General features: G+C 35.1%; 2 protein-coding genes across 3 annotated transcripts in view; one reads left to right on the top strand and one right to left on the bottom strand.

The window, feature by feature from the left end:
* Positions 1 to 103: 103 nt before the first annotated feature.
* On the bottom strand, positions 104 to 11,675 carry yju2 (YJU2 splicing factor homolog). Of its 2 annotated transcripts, XM_016540708.1 has the most exons (9): positions 11,665 to 11,675; positions 6,835 to 6,926; positions 6,425 to 6,525; positions 5,208 to 5,352; positions 4,958 to 5,092; positions 4,514 to 4,695; positions 3,557 to 3,701; positions 2,880 to 3,051; positions 104 to 689 (listed from the first exon to the last, which is right to left on the bottom strand). In XM_016540708.1, exons 2-9 carry the CDS (start codon positions 6,856 to 6,858, stop codon positions 565 to 567), a joined length of 1,029 nt encoding a protein of 342 aa, XP_016396194.1. In that variant the 5' UTR covers positions 6,859 to 6,926; positions 11,665 to 11,675; the 3' UTR covers positions 104 to 564. The 2 variants fall into 2 exon arrangements, with proteins under 2 accessions (XP_016396194.1, XP_016396193.1); XM_016540707.1 differs by lacking the exon at positions 11,665 to 11,675 and having other exon boundaries at positions 6,835 to 7,023.
* Positions 7,768 to 12,846, top strand: part of LOC107729959 (sodium channel protein type 2 subunit alpha-like) — a 52,885-nt gene continuing 47,806 nt past the window's right edge. The window contains exon 1 of the mRNA XM_016540695.1: positions 7,768 to 8,104. The gene's annotated coding sequence lies outside the window, so the exon portion shown is untranslated. The remainder of the gene's footprint in view (positions 8,105 to 12,846) is intronic.

Below are 12,846 nucleotides of genomic sequence, written 5' to 3'. Positions count from 1 at the left end.
TGGGAAGCTCACAATATAGAAAATATTTGATAAATAATAATATATCTGAAATGTATTTCTAAATATTTGCTAAAACCAACACAACTGAAAAAATAGTCTGTGCTCGGAAACAAAACACGAGGAACATTTTATTTGTCTGATGTTTGGAAAGATGAAATGGGATGATATGGGATTAGAGATGATCAGCCGAAATTAGATTCAGATTCACTTATCTCCACTGAAACCCTCAAATGCATTTCCTCGTAGTGATTGAGCTAACATGGAGAAACAAATACTACATTATAGAGTACATAATACATACGAAGCACATTATAGAGTACATTAGAGACATCGGGATGATGCAGATCTAATAGACCGAATGAAATCCAGGCAATGGAAACAACTTCTCATAAACAATGCTCCTCCAGCTAAAAAGTTCATCACTGAAAAATAAAAATCTCTCGAATTGCAATTTTAAAGAGTCCAGGTTAAGGAAACTTAAAGTGGTCTGTGAAAAGAGAGCTGGTCATTTTTGTCAGTCTGAAAATAAACATTTAATTTCAGTCTGCCAAATTTTTTTCCAGCCTAGTCAGAGTTGCTGTCATCGCTGTCTGTATACGCCCCCAAGAGGCTGAGAGAAGAACCGTTCTGAGATGTGACTGGTTGTCCACTGGAAGCTGTGGAGGACTCAGGTTTGGCAGCACCTGCGCCTGAATGATCCAGAAAGACAGAGAAAACACAAATTAACAGAGACAGCAAAACCCTAAACTATGTCTGGTACATAAATACAACATCAGGGCTCATGGTGGAAACTGTAGTGGGTTTTATCATAGGCATCAAGTCCCTTCATTTTTATTGGCCTCACCACTTTATAAAAAATGGGTTGTGCACTCCACATCTATACCATTCCTTGATTCTAAAGAAATATTAATACTAACATCCACTGCAATTTTGTAATAAAATTATAAATATCTATTCATTAACTATGAAATAAAACAATAATATTAAACGAGTTAATAAAATAATCATTCAGTTGCATTTTTGACAGTAAATAATAAATATATATTTATTAATTATATTAATAAAATGTATATTAATAAAACAATAAAACTAGTCAACAATAAAATAATCATTAATTTTAGTTTATTAAATAATAACAAATATCTAACTATTAGTTATATTAATAAAAGTAATACTATTAATAAAAGAAGTTAATAAAATAATCATTCACTTGCAATTTTAGCTTATTAAATACATTATACATATTTTTTATTATTAAAAATGTATATACGCCACCATTTAAAAATCTGGGGTCGGTAAGATTTTTTTTAACCTCTTAAAGGCACAATATGTACGTTTTCGCCATTAGAGGGCACGTTTTCAAGACAAACAAAGAAACAAAGGAATAGTTTGATGACGCCATGACTTGAGTGTAGAATCATGGGAGTTGTCGTCTTCATCCCCACAGCCGATGCAATCCGACGGGACTTTGGCAGAAATCATGGCCATGGATGAGCTAATGTATTAAAGATTTATTAACGTCGCAGTATGAAGCAGGGTGAGGCTGAAAGCCGTCGAAGCGAAGTGAGGCCGCTGAAGCAATTGCTAATGAGAGACGAGCGCGACACACGGCTCGAAAGCAGCGGAGCTTTTATTATTCCACAGTCGACGGCTTCCGCTCTCACCCCCCATTTTTGAACATAGACGTGAAAGTGCACTATCCAAACTTAAATTGTTATAAATCATGAACGCTTTTGAAAACAGACCTAAGGTTGTATTCTTTTTAAAATACTTTTATAGACTTAAAAAAAAATAGATTTAAAAATCTATTTCAAATAAATGCTGTTCTTTTGAACTTTCAATTCATCAGAGAATCCTGGGAAAAATCAGTTTCCACAAAAATATTAAGCAGCACAACTCTTTTCAACATTGATAATAATAAGAAATGTTTCTTGAGCAGCAAATCAGCATATTAGAATGATTTCTGAAGAATCATGTGACACTGAAGACTGGAGTAATGATGCTGAAAATTCAGCTTTGATCACAGAAATAAATTACATTTTAAAATGTATTTAAGACCAAAAAACAAAGATCCGCACACGAAAAATGGGCCAAAAAAGCTCACATGAATTTATTGTCCAAGGGCCACAAATAAAGTGCAAAACAAAAAAAGTGCACTTTATTTGTGGCCTCTGAATAATAAATTCAGATTAATATAGAATGTGCGTCGTTCTTATTACTTGGAGTCATGATAAAGGATGGAGCAATACGTTGGTTTACAAACTGCAGTGCTTTATCAGTACTCTATGTCTGTGTTCGGCTAACGCATATACCATTGTTTGGGTCTTTACTACCAAGCTGTGGGACCAGTTCGCTAACAGAAGTGTAAAACAACTTTTTCCCCTCAGATTCTTTATTTTTAGAACAGAGTGGAGCACTATCATTATTATAATAGGATGCATTATTGATAAGTCGTATTCCAGTACTGGTGATGGGCGTTCTGTTTCCAACATGCGCAGTAAGCAGTAGACCAATCACAACAGACTGGGTCATCGGGCCAATCAGAGCAGAGTAGCCTCATGCAAAGGAGGGGGTTGGAAAGATTACTCTTTTAAACTAATTGTTTGAGAGTCACTGAGAAATAACATAAAATTAAATGCATATTATAAGAAAATGAAAGTGTTTTTTGACCTTGCATGCATGTAAACCTGTTGTTGGGGACTCCCAAAACCAAATGATGAACCTTTCAAAAAGCATAATAGGGGCACTTTAAATGACTGAATGAATGAATTAGCTATTTCTTTAATAATTGTAATACACCCCTGCACACTCATTACGGCCTGACTGTCCCCGACACTTTTGAGAACTCACTGATTCAGTAGTTTTAATAGATCATGAACCTGTTTGTGTGTTAGCAGCCTGTCGTGGTGCAGCGGCGGCAGGTTTACAGGCAGAATCTGCTGGTTTCTTCCTCACCACCAGAGACCCCAGAGCTCCCTTTTCACCCAGACCTCCGACACTCCTCTCCCAGCTCTCCACCTTCTGTTTCTTTACGCCCACAGACGATGAGCCCTGTGGAGACCAGCAGGAAAACAGCGCAAAAATTAATGAGAGAAACAGATGGGGCATTAAAACAGAAAAACACATGTAAGCTGAAAGAACAACTGAATTTTGTACCACAGATCATATAAAGTATAATGTACAGTCAATACTTAATACTTATTACGATAAATAAATAAACAAATGGATCTGAAATATTGACTTGAGCTGAAATTATTATGTGAGAAGAACGAGTGTGGAGTGACATGAGAATCATTAAACTAGCACAACTATGTAGGAAATGATTTGCCTGTGAGCAACAATGACAATAACACTCGACTGCAGCATGTTGCAACTGACCAATCACAGTAGAGTATCCAGAGACATGTATTAAAAAAAATCAAAAGCAACACCTAAGACTTTTTCCAAATCATAATATACAAAAGTAACTAAAATAAAATGTAAAAATATGTCAATGTCAAATCAAACAATCTAGATTTGAATCGAATGAGGTGGAGGCTACTGTGTTTCTCTTCACCTGTGATCCCGTGTTCACGTCTGTGGTGAGGATGTCTGTGGGTTTATCAGCCGTGTGTTTGCTGCCTCTGTCTTTTGCATCTTCTGTCTCGTCTTCAGAGTCTGAGTCCCTCAGTCGTTTGACCAGAGCTCTCTCCAACATCTCTCTATGAGGAGCAAGAGAAAAGGGAAGTCTAAACCACCCTATATTATATAATCCATGCTTTTTATCTTGACATTACATGCTACTTGTGAATGCACAAGGTGTAATTATTGTCACATGTGAGTGTACATGGTAAGCAATATGGACACAATTATGCCTTTCAAACATCAACATATTTGCTTAAATTCATATGAATAGCTACATTTTGTACATGAACCATATTTTAAATGCAGTAATCCAGGGCTGCACAATTTCAGGGAAAAATCGGATTGATTTTTATGTTAAAAACCGCGATTTAAATAAAAAAACAGGTTTGCTTTGCTTGTTTGTCGGGCCGCACAATTTAGTCAATAATTGATATGGCTATAAAATAATAATAATATTATTACTACTAAATAAAAATATAAAAAATGACTAAAAACAAAACATTATAGTAATATTACTATTGTAAAATGCACTGCAAAATAAAACAAAATATATTTTTTACATTAAAACTTTAAAATTACAATCCTAATATAATATTTATGACTTGCTTTATTTTTAATTCTCAAGAATTTCATTTTCAAACATTAAACCATTAAACTTTTAGCAGAAGTTGCACTAAGCTATATCGCAATTTCGTTTTTATATTGATTAATCATGCAGCCCCACTGTAATCCTTGTCATTTAAGTTTTTCTCCCATTTTAAATAACCTTTTTGTGCGCTTAAATGAATCTGTAGTGTGACAAATGCATTTTTAAAAAGCTCAAATATTCCAACATACAGTGTATGAAGCAAAAAGGCCAAAAGCTTCCAAAAGTTCAAAGGTTTCTTACTTGGTCTCTCGTTCGTCTTCCTCCTGCTCTCTCTCTCTCTGTCTCCGCTCCATCTCTTTATACTGGTCCAGCATGCCCTCAAAGTCCACCTGTGCCTGCCTCTGGTTCAGCTCCTTCAGCTCCTGCAGGTTCTCCAGCACCTCCATCTCCAACTTTGAGTCTCGTGTGCGGTTCTCCAGGACCTGTGACAGCATTCAGGGACATTATGTTTTAAGTTTGTATGCGCTTTTGTTTGCTCCCTTACAAAGACGCTCTAAAGGCTTTTATCAATGTAAAATGTTGAAAACAGTTATAAAAAACGAAATAATGCTTATTTTACACTAAACATTTCTGGAAAGTGGAAAAAAAGACAAATTAAACACAAATAGAACAGAATAAAGCAATAAATTCCTAACAAAATCTCTAATAATAAAATACACAAGTAGTCTAAAGCTTCTATCAGACCTTCATGGGATTATTGAGTTCCTCTTCTTCTCGCTCCTGCTGGATCTTTTTCTCCTCCTCTTCGATCAGTTTCTCGGCCTGAAAATTGCGTGTTGCACCATGTTCCATGGTGTAATCGGTGTTCACTGGATCTGTCTGTGAAACACAGCAATTAGATGAGGTGCAACCAAACAAACACGCAAGGACAAGAATGAAAACACCTTAAGTGTTTGTCTGTCGGTTTTAAAGAGTATGATGTTTATTCTAGTACCTTGAAGGTGATCTCAGCCAAACATCTGGTGCATTTAATGTAGAATCTGAAAATGAGAAGCCCCAGGTACAGTTCGTTCTGAACGGTCTCTTTACGGGCATTAAACTTCTTCCCTTTGTAAATGTATTCTCCACACGTTTTACACCTGTGTAACAACAAGCATTATTATTTTGAAAGGTGACAATCTCTCATCAATCAAAATACAGATGTTTTCCTCACAACGTAGTTTAAATACTTTCACATTCAATATATCTTGTTTTTACAGTGATATATGGTTCAAAGACAAAAGATGGTTTTCAAGCATCAAAACAAAAAACAATGACCATCATATACAGGTGCATCTCAAATTAGAATGTCGTGGAAAAGTTCATTTATTTCAGTAATTCAACTCAAATTGTGAAACACTGCCAAAAGCATCAAAAGTTGGTTAAATGACCATGGTGTTGGTGTGCTTGACTGGCCAGCAAACTCACCAGACCTGAACCCCATAGAGAATCTATGGGGTATTGTCAAGAGGAAAATGAGAAACAAGAGACCAAAAAATGCAGATGAGCTGAAGGCCACTGTCAAAGAAACCTGGGCTTCCATACCACCTCAGCAGTGCCACAAACTGATCCCCTCCATGCCACGCCGAATTGAGGCGGTAATTAAAGCAAAAGGAGCCCCTACCATGTATTGAGTACATGTACAGTAAATGGACATACTTTCCAGAAGGCCAACAATTCATTAAAAATGTTTTTTTTTATTGGTCTTATGGAGTATTCTAATTTGTTGAGATAGTGAGTTGGTGGGTTTTTGTTAAATGTGAGCCAAAATCATCACAATTAAAAGAACCAAAGACTTAAACTACTTCAGTCTGTGTGCATTGAATTTATTTAATACACGAGTTTCACAATTTGAGTTGAATTACTGAAATAAATGAACTTTTCCACGACATTCTAATTTATTGAGATGCACCTGTATATACATATTTTTTTATACTGAATGATGATGGAACATTATTTCCCCCATATATATATATATGTATGTATATGTATATACACACATACATACACACAAACATTTTTTGTTCTTTTATCCTGTATAAAATAGATATAGATCTGTACAAAATAGTTTAATATTAATGCTTATTATTAATTTCTAAAGCCATGTTTTTATTTGAAACCTGCAATAATACCACAGAGTATTACTAATTCCAAACACGTATTTAAACTCACCTCATATTAAATGGTGCCATCAATCTAACGACATACTGACGGTCTTTGGGCAGTTTGAGTTTAGGGATTTTAGACGGATCGAAATCCGGAGGATAGTATTTCTGAGGTAAAACAAGAGATGCTGTAAGGTGACAGTTTATCACAGAAATGAACTTTGTAAACAGAAACTTATTTCAAGGTTCATTTTAGCATGTGTATTCAAGATTATTTCAACATATATGTACATTATGGGCATCGAAAACATTACTTAACACGAAAAATGAATCGATCTGACTTGTATTTAATAAAAGTAGGCTATACGCTGCATTGCTAACGTTACTTCATTAGCACGGTGATATCTTAGATATTACTCCTCCAATCCACCTTAAGCCATAACACAACAATAATATAAAATTAAAGGAGGCACTTACATTCAAAACCTTTCTTTCCGACATGGTTCTCTTTAATTGACTAAAATGTAAATTAAAAACGACAAATTACTGCTCAACTGTGTGTTTGTACACTATACGCGCTGGACGCCTCTTCCTCGACGTCTCGCGCTGTGTGTGTGTGTGTATCAGTCACTCACGCGCCGCAGTGCTGCCACCAACGGCAGAGCGTCGGTATTACAGGCGATTATGTTTTTCTTTACAGTCTATGGGCAACACACGGAATTACAGAATGGCTTATATTTAGAATAACACACAGTAATATGAATTTGAGTAGAATGCAGAGAGTTGTTAAACCGGAAGGTGCTATGGACAATAAGGTGGTTTATATATTAAAAACAGAACTATAAATCTCAAAATATGACTTAATTGAAGCCACTAGAGGGAGAAACTGGATAGGAAATTAATTCTGAAACGCGAAAGAGTTTTTCATGTTGCATTTTATTGTAGGCTATTACACGCTGTAATATTCATGTCATAGAGGAAAGCAAATCAGAAGTGTTTTGGGGACGATCTTGTACTAAAATAGACTAAATAGTTGATTGTATCTTTAAGAAAATGTAAATAAACATAGATTTAGGCTACTTTTGATGGTTATAAAACAGAGTGGGAACACAAATCCTGACGTTAAAACTACAATGCATGTCTAACCAGTTACGCACAAAGTGAACTCAGAATTATAAACCAGTCAATACACACACCACACAATCGATACTTGTCATAAAAGAGTGGTATTTTCTTGCTTTGTAACTCATTTGGCGTGCGCAAATGTTTGGTTGTGATGTGCGTAATCCGGCAGCGCAGCTCAAGGGCGCGCGCAGGGTGTTTGGCACCAGCTCCTGCGCTCAGAGAGAGAGAGAGATACGCGCAAACTGCTGCTGTGCGCCAAATAAGCTGGAGACATTTGCTAAAAATGCACTCTGATCTTCTGGAAGCACGGACAATGTTTGGACACAGAGTTCTTTTTATATGAATACTGGGAAAATATAGTTAAACTTTAAATTCGGAGCGCGTAAAATAAGCGTTGCGTGGGATTTGAGAGTAATGCATTTGTGCGGAATCCAGATTTCAGAGAAAAACTGATTACCTACAGCACTAGAGACAGTCTGAAAAAACTTCCAGAGTCCTTTGCGGAATATTTGCTTTTTTTCTGTTTCCTACCCATCATGGATCAGATTGGGATTTTGGATTTACATCGGCGCAATAAATGGAAAACGCGTGGACGCAGTGCTGCGATTAACGGAGTTTACATGTAAGAACAATACTTTATTTACCTTTCAAAGGGTAAAAGTTGATGAAATGTCTCTAGAGTATAAATCTTTGTAGAGTTGTAATCGTTCTAGTTTTTCTATTCATTGCTGGTGTAATACTGCATATGCAATGATTTGCTATATAAATTAAAAAGGGAAACGCACGTTGAACTATGCAAATAACAGAGGCCAAAGACAAGAAAATTCTTAAAAGTGAAGATTCCTTGAGGTTCAGCAAAGAACCTTATTCTTTTCTTCTATGTTTTGCGGATATATGGTTCTTTGGACAAAGTTACTCTAATAGGTTCTTTAGATCAGTTTTTAGATTCTCATCTGTTATTAACCGAGAAAATCGTGTCAGCTTTCTCCAGCACATAAGGGCCAAAAGTTCACATAGAAAATAAAGGATTTCCTTTTCAATTAAACTTGGAAATAAGTTTAAACAAAGAAAAGCATGTATAGCCTAATGAAAAAAACAAAACGTGCACAAAAGATGCTAATCACTAATGTAAGTAAATGAGTCTTTGTAAAGAGAGTCAGATGTTCTTCCACTGCACTGTAAAAAAAATCTGTCATTTACGGTAAAATACGGCAGCTGTGGTTGCCAGAACTTCACCATAAAAAATATGGTAGCAACATAATGCAATAAACATTAATTTAACAACATTAGATGTAAGATTAAACCCTAATGTACACAACTAATAAGAAAAAACTAAGAAACGTGTTATTTCAACAAAAAAACATCAAATATGAAGTGTCATGCAGGGAATTCTGGGAGTGTCAATTTACGGTTTGTCACTGTAAATTATACATTGACTTTTTCTTTTTCACTTCTAAAACCCGTATTTTTAACAGTGTTTTACTGTAAAATTACATTAAATGTAATTACATTTATTCACTGAATATAGTATGGAAATTACTGTTAACCAGTTAACAGGTTTTTACTGTAGCATTTTTACAGTCTTTTACTGTTAAAATCACAAAAAAAATTTACAGTGTGGAGCTCAAGATGCTCTAACATGATCATCAGAGTTTGTTCCGCCCCAGTGCTGCTGCTATTAATTCAAAATAGATACAATCCAAATTCAGAGACATTCTCAAATTCATCTTAATTTGCACAATTGCAATGCTGATAAAATCGAAGCATTTTCATTTGGTTTCAGGAACATTTTAAGATGAATTCAACCTAGAAACAAATGTCAGTTGTTTGTTGACCTTGTGGTGACCTTTTCACCTTTTGCAACACAACTGGTAGAGCCTGATTCTACACTCTTAAAGGTTCTTTAATGGCATATATGCTTCTATAAAGAACCTTTAACATCCAAGGAACCTTTCCATTCCTCAAAAGGTTCTACCCAGAAACAAAAATGATCTAAGAATGTCTAAGAAGTTATGAAAACGTTCTTTTTGAATGTTTAAAATGTCCAGTTTATGGTTTAAAAACATTTTTTCTTGGTTATACGAATGTTAGGGGAACATTCTATTTCATAATTTTGCATACATTATGTGATTATTACCCTTGAACGTTCAGTAACATTAAAAAAAAAAGACCAGATAACTGTTCTATTAACATTACTGGAAGAACGTTTGTTCATAACATTGAGAGAACCTTGCCAGAATGTTATGAGAAATTTCCCTGTTAGCTGGGTTTATAGTGGAAAAAGTTCTTTAGAGTTTTAAAATGTTCTTCACATAAGAAAGTAATGGCTATTTTAAGTAAGGTTCTTTGGGGAACCAACATATTTCTTCTACTCTTTGACACTGCTGCAAAAACCCTCTTTTGGAAACCCTGTGATGCTAAGGTTGCTGGTTTAATCCCCGTACCTTGAATGCACTTTGAACAAAACCATCTGCTGAATGCACTAATGTTAAGGAGGATAATTTTCTCTGTGTTGAGTGTTTGAACCCAACTAGTTCGCTGTCCTCACTTGTCTCTCATCGGTTGGAGTTTAGCAATCAATTCAGATGGCCTGCAGGGAGGACATGGATATAATGCATTATGGGACAGCACTCTACATGACACATCCCATTTAACGATCCTTAATGGATCTGTTGGTTTTATCATGCCAGTCAGAACAGCGAGAAAGCAATTGCGTTGCTGTGATTTTAATGATACATTTTGAATGATACGTTACATTTTTTTGACTTATACAGTTTAATAAGGAATTGAAATGTATATAAAATTGCTTGAATGTAAGGAAAATTTTTGCACAAAATTTTCTCACTTTTTAATACAAGCTGAATACAAGAGCTGATGCTGATAATCTCAAAATGGCCAAATATTGATTTATCAGTATGACTGATCACTAATTTCATTCATTCATGAAAAGTCATCTTATTTTAAAGTGCTTTGTACAATACAGATTGTTTTAAAGCAGCCTCACAGTAATAAACAGGAAAATAGCAGAATCAATGATGCAAAAAGACACAATATGCATACAATTATGTATTATACAGCATTATGAATACCTTCAAAATGATATAATGGGCATAGAAAATAGATGAATGGATGTGTTTGTAATGATCACAAAGGCCTGCCTTAATTCTCAGAAACGTCTCGGTAAAAGTGACTAAATAGGTAATACAAGCTCTGTTTGCTGTGGGGAAATATTTGTGCTTCAACATGCTTTCCACATTGTCTGAAAGAATACGCAATTCCTGCATGAACTTGATTAAAAACTGTCAGGTGCCTTTTGTCTGTTGGATGAAATATTGTAATTGGCTTTGTACAAATATTCAGTAACACACGAGCTAGATGTTGTATTTAATATGACCATATGGTCAACTATTTTGATCGTTTTCTCAATCAACAATGTGAATCATGAAATAAAAATAAGATTAAAATATATCATACATCGAAACAAAATAGGTCTACTAAATTGAATTTTGGAGAGGACTGGTTAAATCAGTCGTGCTGCATGATCAGAGTCTCTAAATCCAAAATGTTATTAAAAATAACCTGCTGAAAAGGTTAATACAATCAAAAGTAGCGATACAAATAGATGAAGAACCCAGAGAAAACAAGTGTGTAGCACGAAAAAGTACTGCTTTGAAAATGAACAAAATCCTGACTTTGATTACATTATGTTTGAGAGAATGTGAGTCATTTAGATTGAAATCAGCAGACAAACGGCTCTACGACGCACTCACATTACACTGATTTTGCATTATTAGCTGAACGACGGGTTGAAATTATGAATACATGTATTTACAAACATTCATTTGAACACTAATAAGCTTGATCAAAGGTCAGGAAATTATATGCCGCGTTTGTAATTTAAATGCCTCTTTTTATGTTCTAAATAGTCTGTGTTATGGCTGTAAATCTTCAGAAATATGGGCACGGACCTGTTATTTTAAATGAGAACAGAGACAAGTACGGCAGATCCTCTAATAGCACTATGTTGTTTGGGTTTGGTTTCCTACAAAATAGGCTGTTGGAAATTTTAAAAGAAGTTTGTACAGTATTTCAAAGGCATTCTGCTCTTTTGAACTTTCTATTCATGAAAAAATGGAATCATGGTTTCTCACAGAAATTTGAAGCAGCACAACTGTTCTCAACATTGATAATAAGAAATGTTTATTGCAACTTAGAATACACTTTACTGTAGGTTTAATGCCCCTGGAGTAACCTGAGGTTAAAAGTGTGTTGCTCAAAAACACAGTGATAATAGCTCATGGATCAACACTTGCTGGGTTCGATGCCATAATCTTCCAGTTTTCATGACCCTATTTATTTTCTCAATGCACGTTACTGGGCTTATTGCTAATGTTTCATTCATGCATTTATTTATTTATTATATTTTTTCACTTTGTAATCTATAATCTAAATGACTTTGCATTCACATCTGCCTCTATTTTCATATGCAATGCTCACTTTTCACAATCCAATCAACAACCAATGGATAAAATCATGGCTTACGTTTTTTTCTTGCTCTATATTTCACTCTGAAATACATCACAATACAGTAGTGAAGTCAGACAAATTCCATTTCATGCCAACTTAAAAGTCACTAGGCTACATAAGGTCATGTACACAAAACAGTGAATGACAATCAACTTGTCTCTTTGCAACATTTAAAAAGCAAAATTAAAAAATAAATGCAACATTCCTGTAGCTCAAACAGTAAAGCAGGGTGCTTGCAAAGGCAAGGTCATGGGTTTGATTCCAAGTGAATGTTGCATGTTGTATAAGATATTTGCTCAGAATGCATGAGGGTAGACAAAATTGTCTAAAGCTTATCAATTTATTGTCTACCCTCATTTTTATCACCCAAAACTGAAACAAATTGCTGAAAATTTACTCAGCCTCAAGCTATCCGAGATGTAGAGTTTGTTTGTGATGAATTTGTTTCTTTATAGCAACAAGTGATGAGTTTGTTTCGTCATGGGAACAGATTTGGAGAAATGTAGCATTCCATCACTTGCTCACCAATAGATTATCTGCAGTGAATGGGTGCCGTCAGAATGAGAGTCCAAACAGCTGATAAATACATGCAGCTTTTCACATCACGAGACATTAACTGATGGACTGGAGTGGTGTGGATTACTTGTGGATTATTGTGGTGTTGTTATCAGCTGTTTGGACTCTCATTCTGACGGCACCCATTCACTGCTGAGCATCCACTGGTGAGCAAGTATGTGTATGTGTATAAGATGTAATGATACATTTTTCCAAATCTGTACTGATGAAGAAACAAACACACCTACATCTTGGATGGCCTGAGGGTGAGTACATTTTGAA

This window comes from Sinocyclocheilus rhinocerous, unplaced genomic scaffold (genome assembly GCF_001515625.1).
Source record: "Sinocyclocheilus rhinocerous isolate Xijiao unplaced genomic scaffold, SAMN03320098_v1.1 scaffold638, whole genome shotgun sequence".
In the NCBI taxonomy this organism is placed as follows: domain Eukaryota; kingdom Metazoa; phylum Chordata; class Actinopteri; order Cypriniformes; family Cyprinidae; genus Sinocyclocheilus; species Sinocyclocheilus rhinocerous.
Note: the sequence above shows the minus strand (reverse complement) of the source record. Positions and strands in the feature narration are given on the sequence as shown.